Below are 22,349 nucleotides of genomic sequence, written 5' to 3'. Positions count from 1 at the left end.
GCCTGGGAAGCTCCTGTTCAAGGCACACAGGAGAAAGGAGATCCCGACTAAACACCAGAAGAACTTCCTGACAGGAAGAGCTGTTCGACAGTGGAGCGGATTCCCTCGGGAGGTGGTGGACTTTCGTTCCTTGGAGATTTTAAAGCAGGGGTTGGATAGCCACCAGCCATGAATACTGAGATTCCTGCATTGCTGGTGGTTGGATGGAATGACCCCAGATATATTCCTCCCAACTCTACAGTTCTATGATCCTACGAGCAAATCCAGTTTGAGAGGAGAGATCCCCACCCCCCCTGCAAACTCATTAATTTGGGGATAATCTCAAAGAACTTAATGGAACTGCATGCAGGTTTCGCCTGAGCGCATCTTTCAGACCCGCTAACCGGCTGCTTCTCCCCCAGCCACTTGCTCAGTTGTGGCCTGCGCGAGGAAACCCCCCTCTGCCCTCCTTCGGCTAACGAAGCGAGGCTCGCTATTGGTGGACGGGCCGAGGTTCCCGCCGACGTCACCGACCTCCGCTTCCCCCGGCCGGTCGCCGATTGGCTGCGCTCTCAGCGGCAGCTCCAAACGGTATTTGCATGGCTGGCTGGGGATGTGCTGGCAAAGGATAGGAGCGAGCAAGGCGAGCCTTTTGTTGTCGGCTCGAAGGAGCTGCGCGTGCCTCGGAAGGCGCTGCCCGGTTGGCTGAGACGCACGCGGGGGCGCGCGCGCGCTACGGTGCGCTTCCCGTCCCCCCCCCCCAACTTTGCCTCCTGTTGCGATTTCAGACGCCCGGGCGGGGGAGCTGGAGGAGGGGGAGGGTCTCTCGCTCAGCAGGTGGCGGGGAGTTACAGCCTCACCTGTGGGGAAAAGATAGAGCCCCGCAGCGCCGGCGGCGCCTCCTCTCCTCTCTGGGCTCGAAACGCCGCCGCTGCTGCTGCTGCTGCCGTCTTGTCTGCTTGCTGGCTGCTGCTGGTACCTTGCAGCCAGGAGGGTTTCTTTCCCTCTCTCCTAAAGGCAGGATGGTGGATCTGGAGAGCGAGGTCCCCCCGCTTCCTCCGAGGTACAGGTTCCGGGATTTGTTGCTGGGCGATCAGGGATGGCAGAACGACGACAGGTGAGTTGGGGGGCAGGTGGAAGGGAGGCTGCTCCGACGAGGGGATGTTCCTCGAAACGAGGAAGATGCCCCCGTTGACTTTTGCCCTTTGTTTGCAGCACGCATCGCCTCGAGATGCAACGATGATGGGACGCGGCGTTCCTTTTGCAACTCCGTCTGTCCGTACGTGCGAGGGCTTGCATGCGTGCCCGCAGCTGCACACGCACGTTTCTCGTGCATATACACAACGGCTCGCGTGTTCTTACTGAGGGGGTTTATTTCCTTAGGCTGGCGGCGGCGCCCTGATGTTTATCAGCTTTTCGAGGTTGCCCACGGCATTTCAGTACGCCAGCCCTTTGTACCTGTTACTCTTCCGTGCGCGCACACGCATTTGTGCCCGTCTTGCAGACCCGTGTAAAGTCTAGCCTACTGCTGTTGTGTGTCTGTGTGTATGTCTACACACACACACACACACAAGCAGTGTGATAGTGCTGTTATCCCATACTATTCTTCCACCCATCATGTTATATGTCCGTACCTTTATCTTATGTCTGAGGATTCACACATGCCCATCAATACTTCCCAATTCACGCAGGAGATTACATGCCTTTGATGTGTGTGAGATCCCTAAAGTGTTTACCCAGGCTGGCTTTCCCTTTTGAGGAAAGGATGAAACTACTAGCAGTGATCCCCCCCCCTTCTCTCTCTCCCTTTCTCTCTGTCAGTTTGTGCCATCTGAAGCCCAGTGCCCTTGTTGAGCATTGCTCCTTCTGTATCATGTGCCCCTTATATTGGGAGAGATGTCTAATAATAAATGCATTGCTTCCATATATGACACGGTGATTGATGCTTGCCAGCTCAGATTGTGATGCGCTTCTAAACATGGTGTATTTGTTCCACATTGCGCTGATGGTGAATCCCGACCTCAGGTTGGTGGGTGCTCTTCTGGCCAGGTTGTGAGAAATTTCTAAAAATGAAAAGTCCATTTTACAAGCTTCTGTCTCTTAAAGCACATCCTGCTCTTATATGGGGCGCCAGTGGTCTTCTGTCAAGTGGATGATAAAGTTCACACATGTTTTGCTCCAGCAGTCCTGCAGCACTCAGGTGTGTCGAGTCCCTTGCAAATTTCTCCTTAGGGTTTTAAAAAAGAAATGGTATTGATCACAATAATATCTTTCTCCAGGACCCATCTTTTAAGAATGGATTCTTCTTACCTACTTTCTCTGATGGGGCTGCGCTCACCTTGTCTCAGGTGTTAATTAGATATCCTATTAATGCTGTGCTGTGGTGAAATCTTTTTACGGTGATAACTGAAATTCAGAATGGGGGAAAATGTCTTGGTGACTGCTGATTGCAAACAATCTTTCCTGTGTTCCTTGAAACCTGCATAGATTTCTTTTTGCTTGAGTGGAATATGTCAGAGAGTCATGGCACTAGGAAGAACATCTAATCCTACCCCCTGACCTGACGGATACATGAAATCCAGTACTACTGCATCTGTGTACAATCAGAGAATATTCCTAACCAAGCGAGATGGATAACCAAGATGCTGTCCAAAAAACTTGTGCAGCAGATCTCTCTGATTTTTTCCCCTTCCAGTTTTACCTTTTTGTTTATATTTTATGTAAGATGGAATAAAATAATAAAAGGGAGAAAATATGCATCAGAATTAAAGCAGGAGGCATGTAGGCAAACTGTGTAACTGTCAGTATGATCCTATAAAACATATCCTTGAATGGAAGTCCCATTATGTACAATGAGACAACGAGACTTACTCCCAGGGTATAGGTTTGCAGCCTGAGAGGGCAGTTTTGAAGTCCAATCATATAGCTATATTAAAGAGAGAGAGAGAGAGAGACACCATGGTATAGGGTAAGTAGAATCTAGAAGTTAGAAGGGACACCAAGGGTCATCTGGTCTAACCCCCTGCAATGCAGGAATCTCAGCATAGAATCATGAAATTGTAGAGTTGCCTGTGCCAGTTGGCCAAGTTTGTCAGGTATTGCAGTTCCTTAACCTCTGACTGCTGGGTGTGTGTGTGTGAATGATTTAAAACTGTTCCAAATATGTTCGTTGTTGCACATTGCTTGTAAAACAACTGATACTATAGAGATCCAATTTTTTTGCAACTCTGAGCTCCGAGCTGCAGAGGGGAGCAAGGAATTGTTCCTGATCTTCCTTGTGTTCTGGAAATAAATATGTTTTGAGTTGGCTACCCAGACGAGACAAAATTTGTGGCTCCCTGGTGATGCTGCTGCTGCGTCATACAATGTTTTAAGTTAGATATTATGAGGAAGAGGGGCAGAAAAGACATGAAACAGGTGCAGGGGCAGCTATGTCTCTTGACTCCAAGTGAGGGAACAGGAGTATTGAAGAGATAAAAGCAAATTGTTTGCCATTAAACGGAAGAGCTCTTTCTAAGGGAGGCCAAAATGGCTCTCTCTCACCTACCATTTTTATGGTCAGCAAACCACTTTTGTTGTAAAAAGTGCACATATGGTTCTGGCTGCATCATTAAGACTGATTGCTGGCAAATGAAAGTTAAAGAAAGGAAGCGCTGCTGATTTTAAGGAGTCTTTATAGGTGTTCATAGTGTTTTGTTTAAGCTGTAGCCTGAAAGCGACAGCAATGCATTCTTGTACACTCTGTGCTAGATTTATCAAGCAGCGCTTCTTATCAAAACAAGATGCTTCAGTAAAGAACACTTTCTGAAGATCACAGGCGTTGGCACACTATTGTACAGAAGCACGTAGCATTTGATTTGCTTAAAATTCCCTTGCCAATATCCGAGAGCAGAGATTTGGACTAATCGTTGAGCTGAAATGGGGGCCACTGTGGTATGTCCGCTTGGGGCACATCTGTTGGTCAAATTGCAAGTTCAGGTAATTAAGATGTAATGTGATGAGTTTTCATCCAGCAATTTCATATGCTTATATAAAAATAAGGCGGAAGAGCAAACCAATCGTTATAAATAGCTGTGGCAGTGCCGTGTTTGCACCTGTTCATGTGCACCCTAATGAATTTTCTGTAGCATGGCTCGCCCTGAACTTAAGAACATTGGAAACTGCCTTGTACCAGATCAGGCTATTTGCCCATCCAGTCCAGTATTGTAAACTCTGATTGGCAGCAGCTCTTCAGAATCTCCGGCGGAGGTCTTTAATATATTTTGCTATTTGATCCTTCTAACAGGAGATGCCAGTTATGAACCTGAACCTCATTTTCCTAAACATCAAGGACTCAGCTACATTGGTAAAGAAAAAGTGTTTTAGATGCATTATAACAGTGTGACACCGGATGGCGCCTTCGAGTCCCATCTTTGGCCAATGCGATTTCCCTTTAGGGAGTTTAGAACGCGTTTTCCTGAATCATTTTTTTTTTTTATGTGTCTAGATCCAGCCCTGGTCTACTGCTGCTCTGTAATCCTTCTCCAAAATGAATCCACCCAACTCTGCATCTTGAAGCCTACTGAGGCTTCCAGAGACAATACTTGGTTGCTACCACACCTACTTTGAAATATTCTTTTCAGAAATAAGGCTGCAATCGTAATCATGTTGACTCAGAAGTAAGTCCTAGTGAATTCAGTGGGGCTTAACTCTCAAGTAAGTAGGATTAGGTCAGGGGTAGGGAACCTAAGGCCCGTGGGCTGGATGCGGCCCAATCGCCTTCTAAATCTGGCCTACAGACGGTCCAGGAATCAGCATGTTTTTACAAGAGTAGAATGTGTCCTTTTATTTAAAATGCATGTCTGGGTTATTTGTGGGACCTGCCTGGTGTTTTTACATGAGTAGAAAGTGTCCTTTTATTTAAACTGTATCTCTGGGTTATTTGTGGGACCTGCCTGGTGTTTTTACATGAGTAGAATGTGTGCTTTTATTTGAATGCATCTCAGGGTTATTTGTGGGGCATAGGAATTTGTTCTCTCCCCCCCCCCACATAGTCCGGCCCACCACATGGTCTGAGGGATGGTGGACCGGCCCACGGCTGAAAAAGATTGCTGACCCCTGGTTAGGATTGTAGCCTTAGTTTGTTTCATGGGAACATTGATTTTCAGTGATGTTAAGTGGATGGTTCATGTTTGATAGGTGCATATCACTCCCATGCTAATGTGAAGTTTTTATAACCTCATATGAACTTGTTCTTGCATCTGGTTTCCACACGCATTTCCATCACTAGGTTACTCATTGCCGTATCATTTGCAACAGAATGTATAAGCAGACATCACACAAAGAAGTATTTATGATGTGAGCTTATATGAATACTCTATCCATGCATGTGCAAATGGATGCTTTTATGCTCCTATAATCAATAGATTAATATGTATATGTGAATCAGTCCTTGGTCACACTGTATTGCTGAATTCAGCTTTTCCCAACCTTGGCTCACCAGTTGTTGTTGAGCTACAACTCCCATTAGCTGCAGCCAGCGTGGTCCAATGGTCAGGTATGATGGGACTTGTAGTTTAACAGAATCGAAGGACCAAAGGTAGGGAAGTGCTGGCCTAATTGAGCAATACTACGCAGCAAACATCTGTGTGCTTACTGCTGCTCTGTTTCAGTGATGAGAGAATGGGTGCTTCTGCTGTTCCCCTTGATGGCTAGTTAAACCACAGGTGGATAAGTTTAAGGATCTGTAAGAAGTTGGGGCCAAATTTCATGTAGGTTAATACCTCTATTGGGTATTTCCACCCTCAACCATCAAAGGCTTTGAGGATGTCCGGGGACATGATTGTCAGTGGGTGTTTGGTTGTTTTGCTGTGTTCAATCAGATTCTGCAACTTCCTAACGGGGTCTGTTATGTTGCAACCAGGGACAAAGCCAGCCTGGTCTGGGGCTATCAATTTGTGTAGGAAGATTTTTAGTCAGTTAGCCAAGATTGATGCAAATATCTTGTAGTCTTGATTTATCAGTGAGATTGGGTGGTATGATTCTACTTTGAGGCTATCTTTCAGTGGCTTTGGGGTAGAGACTATTTTGGAGGAGGTCCAAGTTTTTGGGATGGAGGCCCCTATGACAATGTTGATCATGTACGGTATAAGGATTTCTTTGAATCTATTGTAGAATTCTGCTGGAAAGCCATCCAGGCATGGAGCTTTATGTGGTTTCAGGTTTTTGAGGACGATCTCTATTTCCTCTGGGGTGATAGGACTGTCCACGAATTCTTGCTCCTCTGCAGTTAAGGTTGGCATGGTCAGTCCTGAGAGGAAATTTCTAATTTCCTGTTCCGGCGGGTTGTGGGAGGTGTATAGATTGGAGTAAAATTTAGTAAGGTTATTTCTTTGAATGAGAATGTAATACTGCCATCAGGGCCATCTCGTAATAGGGGCTGGGTGGTGCGGTGCACCAGGGTGCCGGGCCCCCAGGGGCGCTCCCGTGAGCCCGCCGGCATACCGGGCGCCCCCTCCCCAACCCGCCCCTGCCCCACGGGCGGGCGGGCGCTTGCGCGCCGGCGGGCGAGCTGCAAGCCGGCCGCCCTCCGGAGCCCCAGCTGGAGCGCTGGGAAGGGTGCGCAAAGCCCCGCACTACTCCAGCGCCACGCCCCTGGATTGAGAAGGCAATTGGGCTGCATCCGGCCCCCAGGCCTTAGGTTGCCTACCTCTGGCTTAGATACTCCCTGTCAGTAACATTTCAGAGGTTTGTATTTCTCTCTATGCAGTAGTGTCTACTAATATTCAGCAGTAAGTATCCTTAATAATATGAAGTGAAACATGTTGTGGCACCCATTCCTGAAACAGAGGATCAAAATAAGGATGAGGCATGTTTGCAAACAAAACTGGAATTCTGTTTAGACATAATTGATCAGGGTTAAAGTTTAATGGTTACTCTGCTAAGGCACAACATTTTGTTTCAGTCAGAATCAGTTCACAAGTAATTGATATTGATACACTGAAAGGACAAAAATATGGCCTCTTTTGATCAATGGATAGACGAGACGACAACTCTTGCAACCCATGAACGGATCGCTTTCAGACAAAGGTTATGTATGGATGCATTTAATGATGTTGGAACGTATTTATTGAAACCATGGCGACTCATGAATCAATGTCTAGAGAGAAACAATAAGTTCATCCATTATACAGTTCTGTAACCTTAATTAACTTTTATTGTCACATGGTTAATGTTGTTTCCCCCTACCTTTTAAATTATTTATGTAATTTCTCTTTTACTTTAAATCACTGTAATATTCTTAATAATAATAAAGAAAAATTGGAGCATACAACTCCCAAAAAAAAGAAAACAACTTTACAGAAGAAACTAAGAACTTTAATTAAAATATCCGCTTCAAACCTTATTTCTGATTAAACTAATTCCTCCTAGAATGGCTATTTGTTCTGCTAGGCCAGTAAAGCACTTACAGCCTCTTCCAGGATCTTTTACTTCCCTTCAGGGAAATAAGCTGAATTGCCCTGCCTAGCAACCCCCTAACCACCTAAACTAATCCCTAGCCGAGCTATTTCTTAGCCCTATAAATCCTATCCCAGCTCTAACCAAGTCCTACTTGACAGTTTAACTCTCAGGTGCTAACTTTCCACTCCCTCTTGATTGGTTGACACTCTTGCCAGCCCTGATTAGCTTCTGGGTCTGCAGGAGGATGACCCAAGGTCTGAGGGTCACAGATAGGGTCTGGGGAATGAGAAACTAGGATCCCAGGAATAGTTTGATCCAGAAGTGTGTCCCAGTGGACTGGGAGGAAGAGACTTGGATCCCATGGTGGGGCCTAGCAGGGTGTCAGAGGAGCACTCAGCCCACATGGCACAGGGTATCCGAAGCCTGATGTCACCCAATGTGGAGCTGTGTCTGGCTTCTCCCCCGTCAACAAGGTGGCCTCCCTTCCTGGTGAGGCATCTGGGTAAAGGTCTAGCATTGAGCCATCTGTCTCCAAGGTCATGGCAGCATCAGCACTGCTGCAAACCTGTGTCACAGAAGTGGCCTCTGCAGAGGAAGAGTTGTTTGCTTGCCTAGTCCTGAGGCTCAGGACATGAACCGCGCAAATGGATGTCCCTGTCCTGCTCTTCCAAAGAAGGGGGGGGTCATTCCTAGTGTTGCATCAACATCTTGGCTATGCCTAGTGTCTTGTTGTTCTCCATCATGCATCACCTGCTTGTAGCCTGTAACCCTATGTTGGGTGGGGCACTGTAGCATGGGTGGTGCTGTGGTCTAAACCACTGAGCCTCTTGGACTTGCCGACCAGAAGGTCGGTGGTTCGAATCCCCACGACAGGTGAACTCCCGTTGCTCTGCCCAACTCCTGCCAACCTGGTAGTTCAAAAGCAAGCCTGTGCAAGTAGATAAATAGGTACTGCTGCGGTGGGAAGGTAAATGACGTCTCTGTGCGCTCTGACTTCTGTCCTGGTGTTCTGTTGCGCCAGAAGCGGTTTAGTCATGCTGGCTACATGACCCAGAAAGCTGTCTGTGGACAAGTAAGATGAGCGGCACAACCCCGTAGTCGCCTTTGACTGGACTTAACTGTCCAGGGGTCCTTTACCTTCACCTTTTAGTGCTTTGCTCAATAAAGTTTTCAAACTTCCAAGTGTGGTTACAAGTCCAGTTTCAAGTCCCAGGAGAAGAGCCAAGACAGGCACCAACTTCCCCCCATCAACAAGTGATGAATACTTTCAAGGGTGATGGCACACATAAATTGTGCAGGAGCTTTTCATATGTGCCCATGGCTCCTGCGTAAGTCCCCCCTTTCATGCAGAAGGTTTTTGTATCTGCTGCTGTTGAGAGATGGGAGCAGAATTTGGGAAGCATAGATTGTGAACCTTTTGTGGAGCTACCATGGATGAACTAGACTAGAGTATCCCTAGGGAATCAGAAGAAAATTAAATATTTTCTCCTTGAAATACTGTGGTTGGTATTTATGGGGATGCCTGGCTTCTTATGCTTGAAATAGCTACAATGGTTCATTATCTTAAGCAGAAATTGAAAATATTCAGTTGGCATTTTAGCTTAAATGGAGAATGAAAGAGAGTTCACAGATCTGAATTGCAAAAGACTGTGCCAATTAGGTAAATCACTTTTTGTTTTTTGCTGTGACATTAGCACTTATGTGGATGACTAGTGTGTACATATTTTCATAGAAACATTATTGCTCTTGGGGAATTTTTTTGGTTACATTGCCATAGAAACTGTCAGCCCTCACTGATAGGAAATATTTAATGAAGAAGGATTGCATAACCTAGTGGTCCCTCGAGAGGCAGACAACTCTTTCGCTGCGCTTTGGCCAACACTGATTTATTTGGAGAATGATAACAACACAAATGTGTCACTGGCAAATACGACGCCTTTCTGCCCCTTTCGTAAAGGATCATGTGGGCACGTGGCTATAGAATAGCTCAATTCCCTCTTTGTGGGCTGCTGTATATAGAATACGATATTCATTTCTCACATTTATTCCTTGTTCCTCTGCCTTCACTGTTGTCCCTGTTGCTTTCTAAAGTGTGATGCATATTATGACACTCTATTAATAATCTTCTCTTTGTGCTAAGGACTTGTCTGTGTGGGCCATTTGGCGGTAGGGTGAGAGTTGGGAATTGAGAAGTGGACTGGTCCCACTTATGTGGAACTGATCATAGTGCAGCTGCTACAGGGTGCACACTTCTTCTGGCGATGCCTACTTGGAGCTGTCCATGCTTGGTTCATGCTTTCCTGGGGACTCCTTGTTCACACCTACACAATTAAATGCGCAGTGGAGAAGTTTCAGCTGTGATTTGGGGGACCTCAAATGCTTTGTTGTCTGAGGCAGAGGGAGAAATGCATTCCCCACCCCAGAAAGTCAAAGGGCAATAATACCCAGGCTGGTCAAATTATTTTGATACCTCTGGCATTTACACACAGAACAGTGAAAAGCTTTCTACTGGATTTTCCTATGTGAAGAGGAGAAGGGAAGATGGGCAGAAGGGGTGCTTGCAACCTAATAACAATACTCTAAACTTTGCTTTTTAGGGGAGTGGGGTGGAAAGTCTGGGGAGCCGTACTGGCCAAGCCCCCCCCCAGTGTTGCTTAGAAATGTAAGCAAATGGCCCATACATTCTCTACACACTGCATGTGACCAGAACTGCACTTGTTGAAACTTCATAAATAACTGTACTATTACAGTAAACTTAAGCAGCTCATTAATCTGAGCTGCGCAAAAATCACATTGCTTAAAAAGATTTCTGACTTGGCGGTATTGTGTGGTTCGTGTCATCAGAACAAATTAGATGTGGCAAAACTACAAGACTTGAAGGAGAGCCACTCAGCTTGGAGAACCAGCTGATATACCTTGGATAGTGTGTTCTAGTGCTGAGATATGGTGGTGTTCATTATTTCTTTTGTTATAAGAAAGCCTGGGAAAATATGTTCTTAACTCACAAAAACAACCTTGCCAAAGCTAAATTCTTTCAGTTGTCCTCACACCAGTTTTGCACTTTGTTCTGTTTAAAACACTATTCATTACTGAAATGTGCTCAGTTATGTACTTGCTAATAGCCAAATGTAGTCACACACACACAAATATTAATTTGGCGGAACTGAAGAAGCCCCTCTCTCCACACCCCCAAAATACTCTACCAGCTGCTCTTGTTCATTACAATGCAATTCTAAACACTTAGTTGGGAGCAATCCAATTCAACTTAGCCTGGTTTTCTTCCAGGTAAGCAAGTATAGCATTATGTTGCAAACTGCTGAGCTCAGGGCAAGCTCTTTGTATAGCCCTCCTAGCTTATACAGGCCTCCTAGCTCTTGCTCCTGTTTCCCCCTTTTACCAGCACTTTTCAGTTGGGCACATACGCTTTAAGGATGTAATTTCCAGCCCATAAGACATAGGGCTATTGAATACTTAGTTCACTCGGTAGATCATGTGTGCATTTTTTAGAACAGGAGTTTCAAACCAGATGTTGCTCCACCCTCCCCAATCATTGACTGTGCTGCCGGGGCTGCCGGGAGTTGGAATCCAACAACATCTGCAGGGCCACAGGTTGTTAAGTATAGATGGTTTAATTGACACTGAAATGAGAATGTCAAAATGTGTCTTGGTGAAACGGTGTAAACATGGTGATTTTCCACGAGGCAATATTGAAAGCAAGAAGAGCTCTCTCTGTGCTGCAACTTGTTAATGATTACATGTTGATTGTTTTTCTACTCTGTGCCGATCATGTGAAGAAGGTATTGGGTTGCAAATTCACCATCTCTAACAGTGTGGTGTTTTTAGTGTCTCTGAATGCTACAGGGAGAACATTGCACCTAAATGGCTCTCCAATGGCTGTATAGCTTAAGCCCAGTGGAGGCTGGAATTGGGGGAGAGACACAGTTTGAAGTTTCAGAATTTTCTTTTATTTCTAAGATGCCGAGCTTGTGCTGGACAGCACAAGACCTTGTATGGCAATTTTGGATATATCCTTTGATGTATTCCGTATTATTTTGAAGAGCCCTGCTAGTAAAATTTGAAAACATTTTTATGGGTCTGGACAATGTTTCATTTCCAAAAGGAGTCAGTTTCAGTGAGATTTACTGCTGCGTTAGACCAAACTGTAAGAAGAAGAATTTACTTTGGAGTTGGTTCGAAAGTTTCCTGCGGTGAACTGGATGCTTAAATTTGGTTCCAGCTAATTGCTAACTGAAGCAAGAACAGAAAAGCCTTGACTGGAAATCCTATTATCTATGGCGTATGCCTTTGACATGCCACACAGTGGTAATGGTGCAGATTTGGGCTATATTCCTCCCACCTAATTGATTAGCTTATAATGATCAGCCATCCCATCCCAGATATTCCATTTCCAGTAAGCGACAGGATGATGATTTGAGGTCGGAAATACAATTCTGTTGCTAGAATTATAAGATAATGAGCAGCGATCACCTTCCGCCTAATGCCGTGAGTGCTAAACCCCAAGGGGCATGTATAAATAGCTCTCCTACACAATTGGTGTCATTGTGGGAATATACTTGTACTTCATTAGAATTGCTCTTTTAGTTCTAATAGTTAGTATAACAAAAAACCAACAACTCTACCCCAATTATTTTACCATGAATATATTAAACCATTTCCAACACGGCTACCTACCTATAACATTTCCAACTGTGTTTGTTAGACTTTTATCTGGCATTTGTCAATGACATCACCCATAATTCTCAATGAGCTTCCCAGAAAGGGAGTTTGACCACTACTTTTGATCAGGCTGCAGATGTAAGGAAGTCTGGAATGTGTTTTAGGTCATATTCTATACAAGCAGGAGTGCAATGAGGCTTCTTGAGTCTGTGAAGTGTCCCAGGTGAACTCTGCAGCTCACTAGGGTTTGATTGTGAGCATGCAAGGTTTTCTTCTGCAGAGAAAAGAGCTCCCCAAACATAGAAAGATGGTCTGTCTCCTGCACTGAAAAATCAACAGGAGGAAGTATTCACTGATGTCAGGAGAAGAGACAGGCCACCCAGGAGACTTACAATAAATCAGAGGGACACTGTGTTAGATTACACCCCCAAAAAGCATAAGATGAGGGAGCTTTCTTGAGATTTCTCCTGTCACAGGAGCTGTGGAAGACCAATTCCAACCTCTATAGGGCACTTTTGGATAGGCAGGTACTGCAATCCACCCAGACTTTCCTTATTGGGGAAGTGGTACTGTGGCTAACCATGCTTTATTGTTGTGGAGCACCTCGATTGGCTTGGATTTTGTGTGTTGTATTCCCTGAGGTGTGTTTTCATGGTTGCCTTTGGCTGCTGTTTGTTATTGACTTTCTGTTGGAACCTTAGGCCAAATAACCTGTTTGGAGGTGGAGAAACAGGAGCTGTAAGGAGAAGAACAGATGACTGGGTGCCTGAGAGGGACATATCCAAGAGATGGAGGCAGCAGGATGCTCCTAATGCTGTGGGATGACCATTAATGGTGGCTGTGTTGGCTGAGGTTTGGAGCTTCAGGCAACTCCCCAAGGTGATCCTGCACCCCGTCACCTTTTACAGGCTGCAAAGTAATGGGTGTCAAGTTGATGGGACTAGGGAATCATTTACCTAGCCAGAGCATCCTAACTGGACCCATGAAGGTCAAGATCCCCTCACAGGTGGGGCTTGGGAGGGGACAATATGAATCCCCCTTCACACTGGGCTTGCTCAGTTACTTGTCTATATACAAAAAGTAGTGCTGTTTTTGTAGAAAAAGAGGTGCCCAAACTCACCATGAATGCCTCCCTCGTTCTCTTATAATGGCAGTGGCGCCCACCTAAGAGAGCCAGTGTGGTGTAGTGGTTAAGAGCCGTAGACTCGTAATCTGGTGAACCAGGTTCGCGTCTCCGCTCCTCCACATGCAGCTGCTGGGTGACCTTGGGCTAGTCACACTTCTCTGAAGTCTCTCAGCCCCACTCACCTCACAGAGTGTTTGGTGTGGGGGAGGAAGGGAAAGGAGAATGTTAGCTGCTTTGAGACTCCTTCGGGTAGTGATAAAGCAGGATATCAAATCCAAACTCCTCCTCCTCCTCCTCCTCCTCCTCCTCCTCCTCCTCTTCTTCTTCTTCTTCTTCTTCTTCTTCTTCTTCTTTGTGGCAGAGCTGAGTTCCAGTGAGTTCTGGCTGGAAAAAATCCTGGCGTTAAGTAGAAATTGTGCCCTGATACCTCCAGAGCATACAATGAAAAACGATGGATTAGGTTAACATGGTTGGAGGATTGCGCCATTAATTAGTAGATGTTCATGTTTATCTTTCCTTTTACAAGCTCTGTTTTCCTACAGATGTAACCTTTTCAAAGCAATTTTCTCTTTGATATAACAGTGGACCTATACCCAATCCAAATTCAGGAGCTGCATAACTAGACAAACACCGTGTAGAAGGCACATCTTGCTAAGAAGGGGCTGGGGGCTTGCCAGGTGTGTGTGACTTTGCTGCCCTTTGAAAATTGGCTCTTTAAGCACCATTTGGTTTAACAGAGCTAATGTGCTCATAATTGTATTATCTCTCTCCCCCCCCCCTCGGCAACAGTAAGTGCGAGACTTGACCTTCTGCAGGTTCCCACACTCAGATATTGACATTTTGTTGCCCGTGGTGATACCAAGGCAAGGCTTGCCACAGAGATGAAAATCTTTGCAATGGATATTCGATACCTTGCCTGTGTGAAGCCTGAGCCATTTATTCAGCATCTACCTTGACAGATTTTATATATATATATATATGCTTTGCCGGTGGGCTCCCAAAATCCTGAAGTTGGTACTGTCCTCAAAAGCTGAACCAACATTTTAGGGACAAGTCATCTTATACAATCCTAAACAATTACGGTAACTGGTTAACTTTTTTTTTTTTTACAACCCACAGATGCAAATGCACAAATGGATTATCTCATTATCTCATTTGATTATCTCATTTGAAGCTGCACATCTGTAGTATATGTTGGTTACTCCTTAGTTTAGGGCAGGTGATGAATGACCATTTGCTTTTATTTTGGATATGCAAAAGCAAAATACATACAGTGGTACCTCGACTTACAAATTACTCGACATACGGATTTTTCGACTTACGAATGAAAAAAGTGCCCGCACGCCTATGAATTTTTCGACATCCGAAGGACATCCGTTGGCGGTTTTAGATGCGGTTTACTCGACTTACGAATTTTTCTGAATTTTTCGTTTCCAATGCATTCCTATGGGAAAATCGCTTTTTTCGACTTGCGAATTTTTTGACCTACGAATGTGCATTTGGAACGGATTAAATTCGTAAGTCGAGGTACCACTGTATATGATTCTTTTCCCGCTCTTCTAATACACATGTTAGTGCTATGGAAGGGAAGAAATGGAACTGAGAGAAAACTGCATGTACAGGGATATGTGCCAACATGAACAGAGCCAACCAAAGTTACCTGAATAAGTTACCTTTATTCAGGGATTTGACATGCCTCACCCTTTTTCTTTTGGGGAGCTAGGTCTTGGTACTGAAATGAAAATAGTTTAGAATTCATTCCAATTGTGCAAATAAAATATAACTGATAGAGGGACGCGGGTGGTGCTGTGGGTTAAACCACAGAGCCTAGGGCTTGCTGATCAGAAGGTCGGCGGTTCGAATCCCCATGACGGGGTGAGCTCCCGTTGCTCGGTCCCAGCTCCTGCCCACCTAGCAGTCCGAAAGCACGCCAAAGTGCAAGTAGACAAATAGGTACTGCCCCGGCGGGAAGGTAAAGCTTACATATCTGAGTTTCTAACACTGGTTGTGGCAGGGACAGGATGAGGCAAGCAGAGACTTAGTAAAGGTAAAGGCACCCCTGACCATTAGGTCCAGTCGTGACCGAATCTGGGGTTGCGGCGCTCATCTTGCGTTACTGGCCGAGGGAGCCGGCGAACAGCTTCCGGGTCATGTGGCCAGCATGACTAAGCTGCTTCTGGCAAACGAGAGCAGCGCATGGAAATGCCGTTTACCTTCCCGCCGGAGCGGTACCTATTTATCTACTTGCGCTTTGACGTGCTTTCGAACTGCTAGGTGGGCAGGAGCTGGGACCGAGCAACAGGAGCTCACCCCATCGCGGGGATTCGAACCACCGACCTTTTGATAAGTAAGCCCTAGGCTCTGTGGTTTAACCCACAGCACCAGAGTGAAGGACTTCTACCACTTCACAGTCCCAGCTGAGCCTTGGCTCAGCCCTGAAAGTCCATGAACCACTGAATCCAGATCCTTTCATCTCTGGAGATCTTGACTTTGTATCTCCCTGTCTTTCTTTTGCAGACTGTGTAATGGCTGTGTCTGCTAGCTAGCTGGACAGGGAGGGGATCAGAGTAGGTACTTGGGACAGAAACAACATTGTGAAGTATATCATCAGATAGCTCATGTGAACAATATTTCACTCAGGAAAGTGAACGTTCCACATAAGGAGGGCAAGGGTTCTGTGACTTAAATGGGCAAACTACTATCAATCCATAATTGTTGCTGGAAAGGGTACATTGCAAATTCACTTAGGGAATTCCCAATAAATGTGGTATGACTACTAGCCTGAATAGCTTTTAAAAGGATTACTCAGATTCATAGAGGGTATGTCCTCTAATGACTGTTAGTGCTAAAATCACATTGGAGGCAGTGCAGTTTTGACTAAAAAGAGGGTAGAAATGAGCCTCAGAGAGATAGCTCTCTCCATCTTCCTCTGCTTGTGAGCCTCCTAGGGTTTCTGGCTGACCAATGCTGGAGCTTTTGGGCTGACCTCAGCAAGGTACACATTGTATTTTTAGGTTCTTATGCACATGGCTGTAAAGTACAAACTGTCTTTACAAAAGAAAATGTATTACCCCCCTACCGGCATTGCGACTTGTTTAAAAGTGAGAGCAGCCTTTCTGTTTACATGCAAAATAGGCTAAGAGAAAAACAATATTATAAGCACCTGTTTGGGCCATAAAAAATAGCAAATGGTCTTGTAAATCACTTGGCAACAATAAAGAACCTAGAGGTATAAGTGAAGTGTTCTGTAGGGGAGAAAACAGTACTAAAGGTGCACAAAATAGTGGAAAGGTTTTGATTGTTTTGGCACTTGGGTACCGTAAACGCAGCTGGCTAGAAGAATAGCGGTAGACCTTAGAGGTTTGTTGTTTTGATAGTTTGTCTAATGGTGGAAATTGCTTTCAGTTGCTTAAATTTTCATTTGAGCTACCCGAGCAGATTGGCAAAAGCTCATCCTAATTATGACTGATGCCAGCCTAGTGTTTTCCACTGGTATTTTTACTTGGGGATTTGGCACAGATTTTTAACACATGGAGCTGCCCTTATATGGAAAGGTTCTTGTGTTCAATTCGCCTCTTTCCTCTGTTTAGTTTTCAGGATGCAGTGAACTGTAGAGCACTGGGAAATGGCAACAGTGGGCTCCACGTACCCAGGCCTAATTGCCTGTGGCGAGTAAGAATTACTGCCAAGCAGGGAAGCTTTTGTGTGTTGTCCCCCCCACCCCTTTTCTTGAAACCGAGAAAATATTTGTGGGTTTGTCTCTCTTGCTTACTTCCTCACCCTTCAGGCCAGTGATGTGTTATGCAAATCTATGACTAGGTAGGTGGGCTAGTATAAAGCATTGGTGGCACAGCCTGCCTGCCTGTGAGGCTGGGTGAAGCAATCGCCTCAAGGTGGCAGGCCTAGGCATCTGGGCGGGGCGGCAGATCCGGGCCCATGAGATGTGTGCCACTCAATTTCTCCTCTGCCCCCGTGCCCCCTTTGCCTCCTTCTCTGGCCTCCACCACCACTGCTGCCTCCTCCAATGCCCCACCCTTTTTATTTGTCATTGAAGTTGTCATACCCTCCAACATTTCTTCAATAGGGATGTCCTATTCAGTAATGATGATGATGATGATGATGACAATGACACGATAACAACAACCATTATTATTTAGGTAAAGGTAAAGGTAAAGAACCCCTGGATGGTTAAGTCCACTCAAAGGCAACTATGGGGTTGTGGCGCTCATCTTGCTTTCAGGCTGAGGGAGCCAGCGTTTGTGGCCAACAGGACTAAATTGCTTCTGGCGCAACAGGACACCGTGATGGAAGCCGGAGGGCACGGAAACGCCATTTACCTTCCTGCCACAGTGGTACCTATTTATCTACTTGCACTAGTATGCTTTTGAACTGCTAGGTTGGCAGGAGCTGGGACAGAGCTCACTCTGTCGCGGGGATTTGAACCGCCAACCTTCTGATCGGCAAGCCCAACAGGATCAGTGGTTTAGACCACAGCCATCTGACTGGGTTGCGCCAGTCACTCTGGGCAGCTTCCAACATATATAAAAACATAACAAAACATTAAACAGGAAAAAGCTTCCCTATACAGGGCTGTCTTCAGATGTCTTCTGAAGGTTCTATAGTTACTTATATCCTTGGCCTGTTATTTTATTGGCATCACTTCTTTAGTCTCCATACAGAGCTTTAGATTTAAGCAGGAAGCTTGTGAGGCTTGGAGGGTGGGGAACAGGATTGGACATGTATAGTGGGGGGCACTTACACATAACCAAATGGATCCCCATCCCAACGAGGAAGCTAATTTGCAGATGTAAATTTATATGTATGTTTATCTCTCTGTTCCTACAAGTTATTAATTGGATTTTAGGAAACCTATTTGTGAACTGCCTTTTTTTAAAAATGAAGTGTCCTAATGCTGCAGGTGTTAAAATGATGTAACTACTTTGAAAAGGTTTTAGTAACCATAGTTCATAGAATTTTGCGATGCTATTCTATTAATTAACATGCAACTGAGCTACATGTGTTACAGTTGTTATGTTGCTTCATCGTGCTGCTTTTTCTTCTACCTTGTATTAAGGTGTATTTTATTTCATGGTTATTTAGGTTTGTGAGGGCTGTGTCCTAAAATGTGGTCTGTAAATAATGACGATGGTGGTGAAAATATTAATATTCTCATGTAATATGTGGGGGCACTTCCTCCCAAAGTCCTTAGGTGAGTACTTACTTTAAACTTTAAGAAGCCCCAAACTTTATTATTTGTTCTAACGGCTTGCATCTTGGCTGTAGCAAGACGGCAATTCCATGTCTGGAAATTGGGCTTCCAGATAATTTAATGTGCTTTCATTTATTCAACGTCCTGTCCATCAATGGACCATTTGTGACAAGAAGGCTAGTTCTAAGGGTCACAGCTGTAATCTTCTTGCAGTTAACCTTCAAGTGTTTTTCTTGACCGGTATCTCGGTATCCATGCTAATCTTATTTGCATGGTAGATAACAAGACCATATAATTTGCATATAACCAGATGGGCAATTCTTTAAGACGAAATCAACACCGGAAAATCATGCTGCATGCTGAAATTTGGCAAACAAATTACTAAAATGAAAAATTAAATAAGCTGCCCCCAACCTGATTTTGTATAAACATCCTCTTACTGTGTAAGTGTTTTTTATTTTTAAAAATCTAAATAAATGTTTCTCTATCTCTGTTTGGCTGCAATACAGCACAGACTTAACTGGGAGAAGGAACACAGCAGGCTTTACTTTTAAGTGGACATGTATAGGATTGCATTCTAAATCATTTTTTATAAGAATGGATGCCCAACCATAGAAAAATGAAACTTGTAGAGGTCACAGGATCATTTTGTTTAAGACAGTTGGCATTTCAGCAATTCCATTCTCCTCCCAGACATTGTCTGTCCCCCCACTCACTGGGCTTGCTGTCTGGTTAGACTTTAATTGAGTTTCACAAACTCACACGTTTTTTTTTTTTTGCGGGCATGGCAAATAGGCAACTGGCTAGTTTGGGTTGTATCTCATGCCATTCCTAGCAGCGGCGGAGGAAGCTGCTCTGTCGCCTGGCATGGCGCACCCAGGGGTGGGGCAAGGGCAGGGTGAGCTGCCCATAGGGGCACACCACGGGGCCTCCAGAGTCTGCCTGCCTCCTCCCACTCAGCCGCCCTACAACTGGGGGGGGGGACAGCGGACGGACCGTTTTGGCAGGAGTGGCGCATGGCTTGGGTGCGTTGCAGGCCCCGTGATAGTTGCCACCCAGCATTTTGTCACCCCCTCAGTGGTGACACCCGGGGCAGATCGCACCCACCACATGCCCCTTCCTCCACCCCTGATTCCCAGAACCATTCAAGTTTTTCCCGTACAACCCCTTTTCTGTCATAGCTTTCCACCTTGCCACCCACATGAAATTAGACCCAAGGGCCAAATACGAGTAGGGGTGCGTTTCTGGAAAATTCAGGGAAATGGAGCCCTGCATGCTGAACTCTAAAAAGTAATTGTACAATCTTTCCCACAGCATTTGAGAGCTGGAGTCAAGTATCTCTTGCTTATGTTCTGAACAGCTTCTATTTTGTGGTCCTTTGTCATTATATCTACTTTCAGAGAATTTGACCTTGGAGCAATATAGGGATGGGAGATGCTTCAAGGCCGCCTCCTCATCTTCTGTAGGTGCAGAAAGTGCCACCCAGGATTAGCAAAGCCATGAACCTGGGGGGTGCCTGCTGTTAGCAAAGGGGCTCCACATTTCTTTATTCACATATCTGCCACATTCGTGTGCAGCAGAAGTGAGGAACCTTTCTCTGTTGAAGGTCACATTTCAGAGGCGGCGAGGTAATCTATTGGGGACCATATGTCCCAAGTTGATGGGCATCGCCATTCAATGGCAAATGTGTGCCATGTATTGTAATCAGTTATGCGGCACAGGGCTTACCTGGGCTTCCCCAATATTTTATTCAAGTTGGCACCCCTGGCTCTAGTGGTCTCTGACATGGGAAACAGGCCTGTGGTGAATCCTTGGAAGATGCCCGGAACCATTTGTCGAGTGTCGAATCCAGTTTTTTTTAGAGCAGGGAGTTGAGACTGGTATGCTACAAGCACTCTTCAGTGCAACCCTGTGCTTCTTTTGTTGTTGTTGTTCAGTCGTTAAGTCGTGTCTGACTCTTCGTGACCCTATAGACCAGAGCACGCCAGGCACCCCTATCCTCCACTGCCTCCCGCAGTTTGGCCAAAATGCCGCAGTTTGGTGCTTCTTTTATTTAGAAGTAAATCCCATTGTAAATAAAAGCACAGGATTGCACTGAAGAAAACTTTGCGGCAGAAGATGCAAGCCACAGAAACAATGGCTGATTAGACTGAGAATAAAGATGGATAATATTAGTTTTGAATTTGAAAAATACCAAAAACGCAGAGACATGAATGAAGATGGTTATCTCTAGACATCTGGAACATGGGAAGTCCCAAGAGCATTGTTATGATTGGAATATATAATTGGTGTATTATTATTATTGTAATTTGGATTGATTTAATTTGTCATTAACTGGAAGATTGTTATTGAAAATGAATAAATTATTTAACAAAAAGAAAGAAAGAAAGAAAGAAAGAAGTAAATCCCATTGTGTTCAATGGAGCATTGTCTTAGGAAACTGCATTTCAGGATAGTGAAATGTGTCAATAGTTCTAGTTACAGGTACCGGTAGGTAGCCATGTTGGTCTGCCGTAGTCTAAACAAAATTAAAAAAATTAAAAAATCTCCTTCCAGTAGCACCTTAGAGACCAACTAAGTTTGTTATTGGTATGAGCTTTCGTGTGCATGCACATATTGGCCGAACCATAGAAATCATGTACCTGTGGGGTCGAAGAATGCCACCGAGGCAAGCTTTGCCAGAACCATAATGCTTCGTAAAGTTTCAGTATATGGATTATTTGAACAGGATAGTGTGTTTCTGCAGTAATGAAAGAGACCTTTTATTTCTCTGTCTCTCTGTCTCTCGAGGTACACAAGCTCTGAAGTACTCCAATATAGCTTTTCAAATACCGGTACCCAAGAGTTATAATTTTCCTGAACGCTTGGCCTATACTACTGCTGTGAAACAGGAGAACAAATTTGCTACATATGGATGTAGCTTGAGAACACATGTGAAACATATTCTTCTTATTCTATTCTGAGCTCTTACTTTGTTCTAGTATATATATGTATATGCCAGTGTTCTGAGACAAAATATATTAGCTTATTTAGATAAATGGTTGCTGTATGACGTGTGTTGAAGACAGGCCACAAAATCCCAGAAGCACTTTATTTTGCAGCTTGGAACACTATAAACATCCTCAGCTGTCAACTTCAAAGCCATTTGCAAGGATTTTGCTGTGAACATGACAGAATATTTGACAAGCTGTTCCATTATTTTCACATAAAAATTGCATTGTTATACAACAATAATGGACCATAAGGTGACATCTGAATTAACAATCAAAATATATTGCTGGGACCGTTGAGGCACCTTTGTCTTTCTTTCATTTTCCTGTTTCATTTCATTTTCAAATACCACCTTTCTATATTGCTACACACAAGGCGGTTTACAAGCTGAAGAAATAAAAAACATACACAACAAAGTTCATACATCTTATAGCAATCCAATCCAATACAAATAAGTCACAGTAAAAATAGGATTTTTGTTTAAAAAAACACCTTATGTCAAAAATGCAATATTCAATAATCCATTCGAATAGAACAATACACAATAGAATTCACCCTCGGAATATAATTAAACAGAAATCCACTCTCAACTCCCAGACCAGGAGAGGAGAAAATTGGAGATAAAAAAACTAGGATAATATTTGGACACATGTATGTTCGGAACTTTATGATTTACACAATATAATGTGTTGATAAGAACCTGCTGGGTTGTCTATTTGGCATGTTGCTTGTCACCCCAACCCCAACCCCCAACCCCTTTTTTTGGTATAGCACCAATAATGTTTAAAATCTTGTATGAAGTAGATTGGATAATTTACTGCATTTGTAATTTATCTGGGCAGTGAAACAGGGTTATCCCACTTTATCCTCTCAATATCCCTATTAGTGAGCTTAATGCTTAAGGAGCCTCAGTCTCTATATCACAGA

At 44.5% G+C, this 22,349-nt stretch overlaps 1 protein-coding gene across 1 annotated transcript in view; it reads left to right on the top strand.

The window, feature by feature from the left end:
• The first annotated feature begins 943 nt into the window (after positions 1–943).
• KCNT2 (potassium sodium-activated channel subfamily T member 2) overlaps positions 944–22,349 on the top strand; it is a 222,524-nt gene continuing 201,118 nt past the window's right edge. The window contains 1 exon segment of the mRNA XM_033151401.1: positions 944–1,096. Within this exon segment, the coding sequence (XP_033007292.1) occupies positions 1,002–1,096 (95 nt within the window). The 5' untranslated portion in view covers positions 944–1,001.

Source organism: Lacerta agilis, chromosome 6, assembly GCF_009819535.1.
Source record: "Lacerta agilis isolate rLacAgi1 chromosome 6, rLacAgi1.pri, whole genome shotgun sequence".
NCBI classification, from domain to species: domain Eukaryota; kingdom Metazoa; phylum Chordata; class Lepidosauria; order Squamata; family Lacertidae; genus Lacerta; species Lacerta agilis.
Note: the sequence above shows the minus strand (reverse complement) of the source record. Positions and strands in the feature narration are given on the sequence as shown.